General features: G+C 43.4%; 1 protein-coding gene and 1 long non-coding RNA gene across 2 annotated transcripts in view; one reads left to right on the top strand and one right to left on the bottom strand.

Annotated features, from left to right (window-relative positions):
* Nucleotides 1-3,381: 3,381 nt before the first annotated feature.
* On the bottom strand, nucleotides 3,382-10,539 carry LOC104875294. Its single transcript, XR_784018.1, has 3 exons — nucleotides 10,469-10,539; nucleotides 8,673-8,775; nucleotides 3,382-3,432 (listed from the first exon to the last, which is right to left on the bottom strand). It is a non-coding gene; the product is annotated as an uncharacterized LOC104875294 (long non-coding RNA).
* Nucleotides 10,540-10,606: 67 nt separating this feature from the next.
* Lmtk2 (lemur tyrosine kinase 2) overlaps nucleotides 10,607-15,310 on the top strand; it is a 91,035-nt gene continuing 86,331 nt past the window's right edge. Inside the window, exon 1 of the mRNA XM_010642750.1 lies at nucleotides 10,607-11,009. Within this exon, the coding sequence (XP_010641052.1) occupies nucleotides 10,919-11,009 (91 nt within the window). The 5' untranslated portion in view covers nucleotides 10,607-10,918. The remainder of the gene's footprint in view (nucleotides 11,010-15,310) is intronic.

The following is a 15,310-nucleotide window of genomic DNA, read 5'->3' as shown; positions in this document are numbered from 1 at the left end:
GGGAAAGCCTGGGTAGACGAGGAGGAGCGAGCAGGTGGGACGGGACCAGTTTCCCCCAAGAGGACACAGTACTGCACGATCAGCCTCCCCAGGACTCCTTCAGCTCTCAATCAGACCCTGACCTAAGCCATATCTTCTTCTGGGTGAACACCCCAGTCCCTGCATCTGGAAAACTCACAGCTCCAAACTCCAAGGAGTGATGATGTAATACCTATGGGATGCCCACGTGTCCCCTGGGACTCCAGGAGTCAGTCTTTAGAATGGTGTGTAGTCTACTGAGAGAGAGGCACCCACATGTCCTCCTAGCAGAAGAGGTATGACCTAAGTGTACAAAGAGCAGGGAAAAGACCCATTTCTAATTTTAAAAGCCAAATAGCCACACCTCCTCCTGCTATTAAATAATAAATCCATTGAATATTATGGAGGAACACCCATTCCGGCCACACCTGTTGGCAAATGCTGGAGGAGCCCTAATGAACACCTTTGGGCCCAAATAGGTGGGGCCTAGGGAGGTACAGGAAGTCACCTGGGACGTCCTTGACTTGCACCCCAGCAGTGGGGTGGAGAAGTACTCCTGGTGAGGCCTGGCTTCCTACTGGGCTGGATGTCCAAAAAGAAGGCACTAGTAGGCTCCAATAGCAGCCAGAAATGGAGGCCCATGGGCTATCAGGTGATCATTGACTTCAGAATTAGGGCAGCTGGGTGGCAGGGGAGTGTCACTTCCTTTATTCAGGAGGTCATCTAGAGATGACGGACAGACAGGACCTGACTCCTTTTTTTAATTTTTTTTTTTTGTTTGTTTGTTTGTTGTTGTTAGCAGGGGTGGAACTCAGGACCCTGCACTTGCAATGCAGGTGTGGCACCACTGAGCTAAATCCCCAGCCCTTTAATGGTATTTTTAAAGGGAAGTTTTATTATTTACATACATAAACTATATTATATATATTTATATATAGCCCAAGACAGTTCCTCCTCATTTTAAAAAAAGGGGGCCAAATCATTTTGGGTCCAGCCTATATAGGTGTCCATATAAACTTGTGGTCATTAAAGAAAACTTTATTTTTGTCAAGCGAGTCCCTTTCTTCTACTGTTGCCTGTAAAAAATACATTATTTATTGAAATATAAAACACAGTACAGCAAAAATGGTGGGCCAGAGGTGAGACATACTGCCCTAGAGAAGCTGGGGGACAGGAGGCTTCAGATCAGGCCAACATTGACGGAGAAAGGCCCCAATCCTCGGTCTTGCTGGACTCCTTGGAATACCACAGCACCTCAGATGGGAGAGGGTGGCATCCTGGGAGGAGTTGGAGAGGCCAGGCTGGCCTTGTAGGAACTTGCTGCCAGTAGTGCCCGCCCAGCTTCCTGAAATCCCTTCTGGTGCAGCGCCAGGGAAGGGCCAGAGGATGACACTGCAGGGGCAGAGTGGTCTCCATGAGCCAGGGAGCCCAGCCCCACCTGCCCACGTGCCAGCTTGCACCTGCCCAGTCCTGCCCAACTGGCCTGGCAGGAACCGAGAAGGCAGTAACTCCTGGCTTGGGGCAAGGGTCTCAGGACTGGCAGGTGGGGTTTCCCACAGTGATCCTGGCCCTCCCTGTACTAAAAGTGACCTCCCTGAGAGCAGGAACCGCAGCTCAGCCATGCCCTGTTGAATGGGCCACGCCCGACACACCACAGGCGTGCCTTATATAAGAGAAGCCGGCAGTACACAGACACACTAACAATGGCCACACAGACAAGGAGCTTCTTTGTGGCTGCTGCATGGATCTTAGGAAAAGCAGGGTGGCTGAGCCAGGGCAAGGTGGGTTCAGGACAGAGACAGGCACCTTCCTCCCTCTTGGAACCTTCCACTGGGGCCCCAAACCACAGCCCACAGACTGGAGGCCCGGGAGCTGTTCCCTCCCCACTTACAAACAGCCTGACTCCAGGGAATGGTGTACACGGAAGCAAGGTAGTGTGGGCCTACAAGTCACGGTGAACAGACTGCGTTTGTCCTGAGGTTAGAAATGGAAGGGGAACTCTCCCACTCTACTGTATATGGCCCTCGGTGTCAGACTCCTCCATCCAACGTCCCATGTCACCCCCAAGCCTTGTCACCTATACTGTACTCTTCCCTTTCTCCACCAAAACTCAACTCTCCCTTCCTTCCACCTGATAGCGCTGGCCTCCGCTCTGACCCATAAGAGACAAAGCACCAAGACCCATGCTCCCTCCTCCATCCAGAACTCTCCCTCCTCCTTTCATCCAGCTACCTCTTGCTCATCCTCAGAACTGCAGCTCAAATGTCACCTCCTCAGAGAAGGTGACCAGGGCACCACCTTGCAGGCATACGCTTTGACGTCTACCAGATCACAACAGCGCAAGCACAATGACTTTCAAAACTGGCCATGTGATTTTGGTGCCAGTGAGAGGTAAGCTGCAGCAAGACAAGGACTGAGTCTGTCTGGTCCATCGTGGACCCAGGTGCCCAGTACAGTGTTGCGCACATAACCGATGCTTCGTGAATACCTGAATGAGGAGGGGGTCAGGTGCGTCACTGCAGGATTCCTCCAGGGGGCCCCTGTGGCCCTGGCTACAGCCCCAGGAAAGAACAACCAAGAGTCTTCACAGAAGCTCAAAGAAGCAGAGAACTAGTGATGAGAATCATCTGAACAGGTTAGAAGTGGTGGGGAGCAGGGAACAGACACAGAGAACTGGCGATTCAGGACATGCACAGAACCCAAGGGGGTGGGCAGTGGGGTGTCACTGGGCCCTGGCCTGGGAATTGTGTGGCTGGTGTGACACCTTGAATCACAGGGGTAGTGTCCGTGTCCTGGTTCCTGGGGCCCTTAGTCTTGTTAGTGGGATGATATTATTGAGTTTTTCAATGTGGAAATGAATTTAGCTCCTGGGCAGGCCAAAGAGATTTAAAATACAAATGCTTACTGGTTTATTGAGCAACTACTATCTTCTGGGAAACACTTGCTCCCTCATTTCTATTCTCCAACCCCTCCCTCTGCCTCTGGCTCCACCAGAAGGCAAACCCTAATCTCTTTCCTGAGAGGCTACACTGAGCTATGTGACCCACATATCGTATTCACAAAAGGTCCTCAACTTCCACCTTTGACATTATTCAATTTTGATTATTGGACTTAGCAAGAACTCTGAAGCCAGGCTACCTGAGTTTGATTCCTATTTCTGCCACTTCTACCTGTGTGAACTTGGTCAAGGTACTTAACCTCTCTGTTTCTGTATTCTCATCTGCAAAATGGGAATAACAATAGGTCAAGCCATATACTGTAACCACAAAAAAGCCATATATTGTAGGATTTCATTTATACAAAATATCCAGAATGGATACAACCACAGAGGCAGGAAATAGATCAGTGGTTGCCAGGAGGAATGGGGGAATGACTGCAAATGGGTAGAGTTTCTTTTGTAGATGACAGAATATTCTAAAATTAGAAAAAGATGAAGAGTTATTACTTATGAAGTGCTTAGAGCAGTGTCTGACACATCAAAAGTGATCTGTAAGTCACTGTTAAATAAAACTTACCTCTAAATGAAGACATACGCACTGATGAACTTGGAAAAAATCTGTTCATAATATGATTTGAAAGTGGCATTCCATTCCTGAATCTTACCGTCTGTTGTAGACTTTTTATAAACCCTAAAATTATCTTATGGATAGCATCATTATATTGCAGTATAAATTATGTATATTAAAAGTGTTAATTTGTGGGCTATGGATGTAGCTCAGTGGTAAATTGCTTGCCCAGCATTGCAAAACCCATTGTTCAATTCTCAGCACTGCATGTGCGCACACACACACACACACACACACACACACACATGCACACACACACACTATTAATTTGCAAAATGTGATGACACATGCCTATAACCCTAGCATTCTGGCAGGCTGAGGCAGGAAGATCATAAGTTGGAAGTCAGTCTGTCAACTTAGTAAGCCCCCTGTCTCGAAATAAACTTTAAATCAGGGTTGAGGATATAGTTCAGTGCTCCCTGGGTTCAAGTATCAAACAAATGTGTTAATTTTCTTGACATATATTTTAGCACATTATTTTTATCATAGTGGATCTCTCCCACCTCTGAAATGGGAGGTGTCTCAGGATCTGAAAGACACCCGATGAGCTCTCCCTGAGTCAGACAGTACTGAACACAGGATCTATAAGCCAAAGGAGAGTAGGACTGCACACCCGGGCATTTAGAAGGAAAGCCTGCAGATACAGGCTTCTGGAGGTGGCGTGGCCTTTGATTGGCAGAGAGGGAGGAAGAGGCAGAGAACTTTCAGCCTCCTTCTTTGTCTCCTTCTTTGCCTAAGGATGGATTAAAAAGATGCAACCACAAGAAGGATTCAAGTCAAGAAAGGACCCTGGTCTTACAGTGGAGAGGACTGTCCTTTGTCAACAGATGGTAACACAGCCCACTGGTGTGCTAGGGAATGGCAAACACGTGGCCCTCTCGGGCACGGAGGGAGCCCTCATTAGCAGTGTCTGACAATTTCTGTGGTGCCAACACTTGACACCTTCAAACTACAGACTCAGTGTTTTTGAACCTAAAGCACTAAGTTCCACAATACAGAAACAATAGATGCAAACAACCTTAAGACATACAATAAAACATGCATAGTGAAATATTAGGAACAATAGCTTTTAGTCTCCCTCTCTTCCTCCCTCTCTTTCTCTCTGCCTCCCTTCCTTCCTTCCCTCTGTCCCTCCTTCCTTTCTCCCTTTTGGCAGTACTAGGGATTGAACCAGGGCCTTCTCACTGAGTTACACTTTCAACCTCTTTTTCGTTTCTCATTTTTGAGACAGGGTCTTGCTAACTTGCTAAGTTGGGCTCAAATTTGCTATCTTCCCTGTCTCAGCCTTCCAGAGTGCTGAAATTTTTGTTTCTTAAATAAAAATTTCACTGAGATTTAATTCACAAACTATAAAATTGCCTCCATTTAAAAGTGGCTTTCAGGGCAGTCACAAGGTGGGTAACCATCACTATTATTTAGTTTTAGAATATTTTTATTACTTCAGAAAAAAAAAAGAAACTCCATCTTTATTAGCAGTCCCATTCCTTGTCCTACTCAGCCTCTGGCAACAACTGATCTATTTTCTATCTCTGTGGATTTGCCTAGAAAATTCAGAAAACTGAAATCATACAACAGGTGACCTTGGTGGCTTGCTTCTTTCACGTGGACTCAGGTTTTCAAGGTTCTTGCACATTGTAACAATGGTCAGCAATTCATTCTTTTTCTTTGCCAAATATCCCATCATACGGTTACACCACCTTGTGTTAGTGCATTCATCAACTGATCGGGAGGTTTTCGGGTTTGGGCTATCAGGAAAAATACTTCACTGAATATTCGTGTACAAGTATTTGGATGTTCACTTTCACTTCTCTTGAAATGAAAAACTATAGAAATGGAACTGCTGGATACAAGATGCCTCTGTGTTCCACATTTTGAGGACTCTCCTGGGTTTCAAGGCAGCTGCATCATTTTATAGTGTGATGAGCAATGAATGAGGTTTCTGGTCTCTTCACATTTTCACCAACACTTGTGTTTTTTATTTTATTTTTTTTTCCAGTCCTGGGGATGGAACCCAGGGTCTTGTACTGTTAAATCCCCAGTAGGTTTTTATTTTTCACTTTGAGTTAACATTTCACTAAGGCTGGCTTTGAACTTGTAACCCTTCTGCCTCAGCCTCCCATGTAGCTGGGATTATAGACAGGTGCTACCATTCCTGGTTTAGTGGACCTTTTATAAGTTATCCTAGTGGATATAGATTGGCATTGATTTGCATTTCCTGATGCTTACCGATGTTGAGCATCTTTTCAGGTTTTTTTTCGTCCACTTGTATATAGTCTTTGAAGAAATGTGTATTCATATTCTTTTGTCAAGTTTTTAATTGAGTTAATTACCTTTCCATCATTGAGCTCTGAGAATTCTTTACATCTTCTGCATCCAAGCATCTTATCAGACATGTGATTTGCAAATATTTTCTCCCATTATGTGTGTTATCTTTTTACTTTGTGGTGGTGGCTCTTTGAAGCACTAAAGTTTTAAATTTTGATAAAGCCAACTTTACTTATTTTCCTTTGCTCAGTTGTGCTCACGGTATGTGATCTCTAACCATCACCTAATCTAAGATCCTGAAGATTTACAAAAACTATTCTTTCCTATTGAATTGTTTTGGTACCTTTGTTGAAAATCAGTTGACCATAAAAATTAAGATTTCTTTCAAACTTCCAATTCTATTGTTTAATCTATATGTACCAGTGCAGCATTCTTTTGATTACTATAGTTTTGCTGTATATTTTGAAGTCATGAAGTGTGAGTTCCCCAACTTTTTTTTCAGGATTATTTTGACTATTCTGGGTCCTTTAAATTTCTATGAATAATAGGGCTAACTTCTCATTTCTAAATTTAAAAAAAAATAGATCAGTTTAGGCAGTGTTGTTTAAAAAAAAATAGAAGTTTAGGCATTTTGACTATTCTGGGTCCTTTAAATTTCTATGAATAATAGGGCTAACTTCTCATTTCTAAATTTAAAAAAAAATAGATCAGTTTAGGCAGTGTTGTTTAAAAAAAAATAGATCAGTTTAGGCAGTGTTGCCTGAACCATATTTTTTTTTTTTTGAGACAGGGTCTCACTATGTAGTTGAGACTGACTTGGAACTCACTATGTAGCCCAGGCTGGTTTCGAAGTCACAGCAATCCTCCTGCCTCAGCCTCCTGAGTGCTGGGATTACAGGGGTGTGCCACCACGTCTGGCTGTCTGAACCATATTAAGTGTTCTGATCCATGAATATGGGGTGTCTTTTCATGTTTTGATATTTTTTTTACTGTATTTCAACTAAACTCTAATTCATATATGTTATTTAGAATCTTTGTCTATTATATCCAACTTCTTAGCTTCCTCAGGAAAAATTTTTATTGATTGCTTCTTCAGCCTATATACACAGACACACATATTTTTCTGTTTCTTTGCATGCCCTGTGATTGTTTCTTGATAACTGGGCATTTTCAATTCTATAATGTGGAAACTCTGAAAATAAACTTCCCCTTAAGTCTCTTTTCTGAGGGTTTGCATTATTTATGCTGCTTCTTGGTGTTTTTGTGCACACTTGCACGCGCGCGTGTGCATGTGTGTGTGTGTGTGTGTGTGTGTGTGTGTGTATATGTTTTGAGACAGGGTCTCTCTATGTAGATCAGGCTGGTCTTGAACTTACTATGTAGTCCAGGCTGACCTTGAACTCAGGCAATCCTCCTGCCTCAGCCTCCCACTGCTGCCACTATTCACTTTTTTTTTTTTTTTTTTTTTTTTTTTTTTTGTACCAGGGATCAAACCCAGGACCTCATGCTTGCCAGGCAGGCACTGTGCTGCTGAGCCCTACTATTCACTTTTTAGTGACTTTCCTGCACTAAATCTGTAATCTCTCCCTCTTTTTAAATTGCATAGGCCACTAACTTCTCTGTTCTCTTTCCTTTTTTTGTGTTTGTTTGTTTGTTTGTTTGTTTATTTTGTTACCGGGGATCAAACTTGGGTCCTTCCACTTGCAAGACAGGCTCAAGAACCACTAGGCTAAATCCTTGGTCTTCTGTTCTGTTATCTTAATGGTCAGTTTATGATTGTCCAGAAATTTCCTTAAATGGCTCGAAACAATATGCCTCCCTGGTTTTTGGTATGTGTGTTGGTGCATGCATCCAGTGCTCTTGCAACCTACAATTCTGCCTCAGTCCCTACTTCCTGCTTGCATAGTCTCAAGGTCAGCCAAGAAATGAGGGCCTTCTCATGTCTTTCCTGGGCAAACTTGAGCCCTACACATGCATGTGGCTGTCTAGATTTCTGGGAATATGGTGCAACTTTTCAAAGCCACCATCAACATATTATTCCCTAGTTTTTGAACAGTTAGTGGATGTCACTGGCTTGGGCTGCTGCAATGTTGAGTGATTTTCACTGATTATTTCCAATACACTGGGCATAAAATGGTGCCTTTCCTGGCTTCTTCCAGACAGACCAAATAGTGACAACCATTTGGGGGTTTAGCTTTTGGTGTTGCCCCAAACCTGATCTGTTCCCTTCAGTAGCTTTTAGGTTGCCTATCTTCACAGTACCATGGTGGTGAGGTTTCTGATTTTCAGTACTACCACAGAGGTGGGATGAGAAAAATGGGAATACGGCAAGAGGAAAATGCCACAAAACTCATTATTCTTACCGAGATCTAGCTATTTTTACAAACTTTCGACTAATTTGTAGAAATCTGGATTTTCTTTTTTGTTGTTGTTTGTTTGGTACCAGGGATTGAACTCAGGTCCTTGTAATTGCAAGGCAGGCAACGGAACCACTGAGCCAAATCCCAGGCCCTGTAGAGTTCTGAAGAAGTTCATTTTGACAATTCTTATTACTTTCTATTCTGGAAGCCCTTCTCCTCCTTACCTATGTTTTTCATGTAATTTTTTAATTGTAAATTTAATAATTTAAATTTTAATAATAGCCATGCTTAACAATTGGCATGCAAATTCCTAAAGATCTAACCACTGGCTTTGAAGAGCTGGCACGAGTTTTCTCCAGTACCCACCAACACCAGGACCCTCTTTACTGCCCATTTGACCCAGCTAAACTTGGCAAACTTTTAGCATATCTTGTGGGTGCCAGGTCGCAGAGGTACTACTCACCTGGTACTAAACTGATTTCATATCCTTCAGCATGCCAGAACTTCCTGGCAGGACACTTATAGCCAGGAGGGTCTTCTGTGTGATGGCTTGGCATAGAGCAAAGCTTGGAAAAGGCAATGGCACATGTGAGATCAGCTGCAGAAACACTGAAATATATTTCATCAAATCATGTGAATCCAATGCCAAATTGTGCTAAAGGGTGTTTTCTGATTCTTAGATGAGAGTTAACAGAGGAGTTTTTATTTGTTTTGTTAACTAGAGGTCTTCAAGGGAAATACTGGCCAAAGGTATAAATGGTGAGGTAGTGGTGGGGTCAAGGTTTCCACTAGACATCATCTGAGGAATGTGTACCTTAACCCCTGCTCTGTACAGGGGGAAAAGTTGTATGTGTGTGTTTAAAAAAAACTTTGGGACTTATTCAAATAATAACAAAACCTGCTTTGTGATTATAGAATGACGTGTTTGGGGTGCACTAGAATTATGACTAACTACCATGAGGATTGTGAAGCAGGCCTTCCTTGGGCCAGCGGTGCTGCCAATAGTCATAGAGTGTCTTCACAGGTTATAGTGTGAGTGTTGCTTCACGCCCCTGATCAAAAAGGCTTCATGATAGAAGTAGAAACACAAGAGAGTGATTGTGTCTATTTTCTGGACCTTTTCCTCCTGGCCCTTTCCCACATCAGCAGAAAGGCAGAGAAAGCCATGGAGTTTCTAGCTCACTGTGTCACATAGCTTGAGTGGATCAGCTCAGTTTAGCTATTTAGTGACTTGTCTCAATCATTCAACAAAATGGTCCCTGACCATTGTTTGTGTGTCCAGTGCTGGGTTAGCACTACAGACAGCTGACATTTAGGCGAGATATTTGGGGAGTTTGGAGAATTTGGTAGGTGCCTTTACGGCCAGTTGATACAATTCAAACAGTTCCTTTCATGCATGACTGCACCATAGGGCTTCTCCAGAAAGTATGACATTTCTCCAACCCCAAGCAAGGCCTTTGACCATAATGTTATGCATGATTAGAAAGGGCTTCCTCCACTCTTTCTGTAGGACTAAGGTTCCTGCCTTACCTGGGAGCTGCTCCTGACCGGTATCCAGAACCAAGTCCTAGCACTATTCCTTTAGAAAACACCTGCCCCAAGCTAAGCCCAGTTGTTCAGCTCCCAGGCACTGCCAGCTCAATCGATCACAGCTGCTGTCCTCAGAAAGCTTACAGTCACATGAACAATAAAACATGGCAATGGGGTTGCATTCCCTCCAAGAGCCAGGGCAGGGCACTAGGAGACGCCAGTCATTTTTCCCCGGGATTGGGGAGGATCCTTCCTAGATGAAGTCATATTTCAGGTGTGTCTTGTCAAATGAAAGGAAGAGAGCCTTCCAGGTGGATAAGAGAGGATAGGGGGCCGGGGATTTAGCTCAGCGCTTCGGTGGCCTGCCCTGCAAACGCAAGGACCCGAATTCAATCCCTGATACCAAAAAAAAAAAAAAAAAAAAAAAAAAAAAAGAGGGGATCGGAAGGGCTCTCTTAACAGGAACTGAGTCAGTGGGTGACAAGCTGAGAAACACTCTATTCCTGTTGAATTGAAATAAAAAGCTCAAAACTGCTTGAAGGCTGATAGGATGTGTAGGTAAACCTCTGAAGAATCTGAAACGGCTTTGATAAGTAAAAAAGTCAAGTAAAACAGAACTATTTTTGGTGGTAAAAATACTGAGCAAATAAGGATGAATTCTGGGTGGATTTTTATGATCTTTTTTATATACCCCTGTATTTTTAAATTTAAAACAATTGTCGATTTTACCTGCTGCCCACGCACTCCTCTGTCTGCAGAGGGCGCCCCGGTGCTCCCCTCTCCTCCTCCAGAGAGATGGGCTGGGCCTCCGGGACAGGTTCTGACTGACGATTGGCTGCCCATCTGTCCATCACAGAGTCCCGCCCCCCTCTCTACGTCACATGACGCAGCCCATCATGGCGCCGGGAGGGCAGCTGCCCGGGCCCGCGGTTCCGCAGGGTGGCCGCTGTAGCTACTGTTAAGAGGCAGCGGCAGCACAGCGCAGGCAGGCGGGAAGGATGATGTTTCTGCAGCCGGAGCGGCGGGTGCGGAACAGGAGCCGGGTTGAGTTTGGGCCGAAGCAACGTTTGCTCAGGAGCAGCCCGCGCGGGTGCCGCTGAGGCAGTACATACTAGTGGACTGACGGACCCAAGGAAGGCGACCCGAGAACCGTCTCCGGGGGACTGTGCCGTGGACGAGATGCCGGGACCGCCCGCATTGCTGCTGCTGCTGCTTTTGCGCCTGGTCGTCGGTTATGCCGGGGCCGCGCCACTTCCGCAAACAGGTGCAGGTGAGCTGGCCGCAGTGGGGACTGGGCTGCGGAGCACATGCGGCGGGGTGGGGGCGACGCGGGTGGCGGACCGGCTGAGTCTGGTCTCTTACTTGGAGAGATCAGAGGGCCTGCCGAGGACAGGAGGCCGGGGGAAGGTAGTGATGAGGGAGATTTCTGCCGCAGGGGCGTGGGATGGGGGTTGGGGGGAGAGACCGACGCCATGGGGGCTGCGGAGGGCAGACTAGGTGGCAACGACCGACCCCTTTCCCGTTGGGCTGCGATACCATCTCTGGACCTGTTGCCTAAATGTCCTCATCTTGTATCCTTTGTGGCAATGCTGTCCCCTTTGCAGATGTCATCTGCCTCTTGTGCGTTTCTCACATCTTATGGTAAGAGCCCGTTTTCTTAGCTCTCATCATACTTAAATGCAAATGAATTGGCAGGCTCTTCGGGAGTTTCCTCGTAACTTATTCTGAAGTTGTAAATTGATTTTAAACGCTGTGCTTTTTATTCGGAATCAATCTCTGGGGATGAGAAGGAAACAACGATAAATATTTCTATTTTAGGAAGCCAGTGATTAGTTGCTTTGGAATACCTATTGACAAACTGGCCCGAAGGTAATTGAAGTTTCTATTTTAACAACGTCAGTGTGTGATTTTCTTCTTTCTTTTCTTTTTTTTACTCCCCTCTTCTTCCACGTTTTCGAATGTCGTTTTCATTTGGGGCTTATTATGCTAAATAAAACTTCAACCCAAGAAAGCTGCTCAAGTTGGCTTTTAAAAAAGGGGGAAAAAATCTAGGCTAGTTTGCCATTATTGGCTGCTGCTTGTCTTTGAAATGGGGGGAGACTGATATTTTCATAGATCCATACAGTTCTAGAGTTGAAATTGGAAGGAACCTTAAACAGAATTTAGTCTTTCTTCATCTTGAAAATGAAGAATTGGGGACTGTGGTGGTCAAATGATCTACCCAAGGTGACACAGCTAAATTATGTTTGGAGCTATATACACTCAGGTCTTAGATTTCCCTCTTTGTGTAATTTTTTTTTTTCCTGTTCACCTCAAGACTTGTTAGGGTTAGTTTGGAATGTTAATAGAGTGCAGAATGTAGAAATTCTGCCTCCAGGAAAGACACATTTTTTTCAAGAAAATCTGCCATGAAAGCTTGTAATTGCTTCCAGAGCCACACCAGGTTATGCCATTGAGTTCCCTTTAGTTACATGTAAGATATTTTACCATGTAATGATGCAGTGTTAAATTTCTGCCACTCCCTTAGATCATTTCTTTTTAAGGTGAATTCTGTGTTTGATCCAAAAGGTAAGAAGAGTACAATGTCAGAAGTGTATAGGCAGTGCAGGTGTAAGTTCCAGAAAGCACTAAGTTAACGAGAGATTGTATGGAAAGGTAGTGATGATGATAATTAAGCATATTGATGTTGAAATTGAAAATTAGCACTAGAGTAGGCTAGTGGATGAGAAGAGTGTATGTCAAGAGGGTTCAGGAAGCTTCTAGAAGTCTTTGCACATAATCAGATTTTTAATATTTTAACATAGGTTCTTTTATTCTTTTGTTTTAGGATTTTATGCAGGGATGAATTACAAAAGGTTGAGGGGTTTTTGGGTTTTTTTTTTTTTTTTGAGTTTTGTAGAACGAAGCAATCAGAAAAATCCATTAATATAAATATCTAATCTTGATGTAAATAAAGCCCAAGGAAATAAATCGTTGATTTATAGCAACTTTTGCAGATTTTCCTTTCACATTCTGATCATTGAAGGGGAGGTATGTAGTTAAATATGTTGTATATGAATAATAGGTACCTAGGGCTAAATTCTGTGAAAGGGGGTACAATTAAACATAGATATGGGCCAGGTGTGGTGGCTCATGCCTGTAACCTCACCCTCTAAGAGGCTGAGGCAGGATGATCACAAATTTGAGTCCAGCCTGGGTAGCTTAGCAATTTAGTGGAGACTCTGCCTTAAAATTAAAAATAAGAAAAGGGCTGGGGACTTAGCTTACTGTGAAGGCTGTAGTTTCAATCCCCAGTACAAAATGGAAAAACAAGAAAATAGGAGTTTGTCTTTCCATCTGAGTCTATTAATCCCATAACTAGGATAGATCTTGATCAAGATGTTTTATTTTATTTATTTATTTATTTTTGGTACCGGGGATCAAACTCGGGTACTTGCGCTTGCTAGGCAGGCCACCGAACCACTGAGCTAAATCCCTGGCCCTTGATCAAGGTGTTTTAGAAGAGTAAAGAAACCTTTGAGCTAATCTTGATTAATGAACTCACAAGTTAAGAAAGAAGAACTTCTCTTGAACATATATGGTGAATAAAAGAGCACTTACACATTTAAAACATCAAGCTTCTGATGATTTAGGGGCCTGTACTCTACAATATATAGGGCTAGTCCCTTTCAAGTACGGCTAGACGTTTGCATTGAGTCTTTTGTCTCTTTGGTATCACTCTCTCTCTGAAGTTGTCTATTTATTAGTACCTTGGAGAAAGCATGCTCATCAGAAATGGGTTTTAAAAAATACTTGAGTTGTATCTTTTGCTAGTGTTTTTTGGGGGAAAAGGGCTGTGTAGTCAACATCTGGCTTGGAACTAGCCATGTATCACAGGCTGGTATTTATGTTCCTCCTGCCTTAGCCTCTCGAATGCTGGAATCAGGCAAGACCCACTGTGCCTGGTTCTGCAAGCCTATTTATTGGGGAAACAAATGAGATTATGAAATACAATTCATCTTTTAAGTAAAAGTTCATTTATCCAAGGTGTCTTTGTCATGCAGAATCATTTGTAGGTTTGGAAGTTAAGGTGTTTATTCATTGAATCATAATAAAGTTATGTAAATATGTGGATTGCTCTTGCCTAGCAGGCCAGAAGGCATTTCTTGTTTGGACTTTAATTTGGGCCTCTCCATGGCTGTGGGATGCCCTCTTGCCCCTCTGGCTATGAGCATCTTTTCCTGAGAATCCGTAGTTCTTTAGCAAGAGTCCTTGTTGTTAGGGTAGATCTTGCTGGTCCTTGATAGGAAGCTTATGTCAAGAGAGACAATCCACCATTTTTCACATACTGTTAAATGACCAAACTAACTTCATAGTTTAATTCTTTTCTTCAGATCACAGTTATCAGATCATTCTTCTCTTGGAAAACATTATGTGCCTTTTGTAAGATTCTCAGGATTCACATCATAAATTAGGATTTAAAATAAAGATAGATACTGTACATGTATATGTGAAAGCATTCCCCTGAGCCCACGCTTTCTTATTAATAGGATAGTGGTTAGACAGGGAAACCCATTTCTATTGTTCTGCGGCATATTAGGTCAGACAGTACAGAGGAAGCTTTTAGCAGTTCCAGATAAAGGCCCTCATGGAAGCTTGGGAAGCAAGCCGGTGGGACTCAGCCACTGATTAATTGCATCTTGGGGAACTTGGGCTCTCATTTCAGATTAAACAAACAGACTAACATCTTGAAGAAGAGTTCTAAAGTGAAGGAAGTGCTTTCTAAGTGTGAATTTTTGTGTTAACTAGCTCCTGAGAAATAAAAATTATTTTCTATGCAGATTCTTTCAGGATTTATATTTGTGAGGTTTGAAATTGGATTTAGGTTGGGATTGCTGTATTTGCTTTTCTATGGGTGATATTTTTGTTACTAACCGTGCTCATCTACACAGTAATAGTCTGTCCGATTTTGTAGCTGGTCAGCACTGAAGTTACCAAATCCCTATTGTTTTGCTGATATCAGTGTGCCTACTGTTCATGCAATTTTCTTGAAATTTGGAGAGTCCTTGGGCCCTCTCTGTCCCTTGTGAGCTGTGTCACTTAGATAATAGTGCTATGTGTAATAAAAAAAGACATTGTCATATAAACAAGGGATGTGCAGGGTTCTGAAACAGTTAAGCAAGTCCTCAAATAAGTCCTTGTAGACAACATAGAAAAAGAATCCTGACTTTTCAGTGTGGTTGAGAATAAAATTCACAAACTAATTGTTGTCTTAGAAGGAACTTCACTTTGGAGTTAGACCTGGATGTGTGGTTTCTCGTTTTCACTTTACTACCTTTGAGATCTTGGCCAGTCACCTGGCCTCTTCAGGGTTCTTAGAACTCAGCTGTTGAAAGAATGATGATGATGATGATGATGATGACGACGACGACGACAACGACGACGTTGTTGTTGTTGTTGGAAGGGAAGAGCAGTATCATGGCAGCACCCGTGTCTGCTACACATTATGTACTGGGTCATGTGGATGTATTCATTGTGTCGGCAGTTTTTGTTTTGTGCTGTGTGCGTGAGAGAGAGAGAGAGAGAGAGAGA

This window comes from Fukomys damarensis, unplaced genomic scaffold (genome assembly GCF_012274545.1).
Source record: "Fukomys damarensis isolate Sample0158 unplaced genomic scaffold, DMR_v1.0_HiC HiC_scaffold_17, whole genome shotgun sequence".
NCBI classification, from domain to species: Eukaryota; Metazoa; Chordata; class Mammalia; order Rodentia; family Bathyergidae; genus Fukomys; species Fukomys damarensis.
The sequence above is the reverse complement of the archived record's forward strand: the minus strand, read 5'-3'. Positions and strand labels throughout refer to the sequence as shown.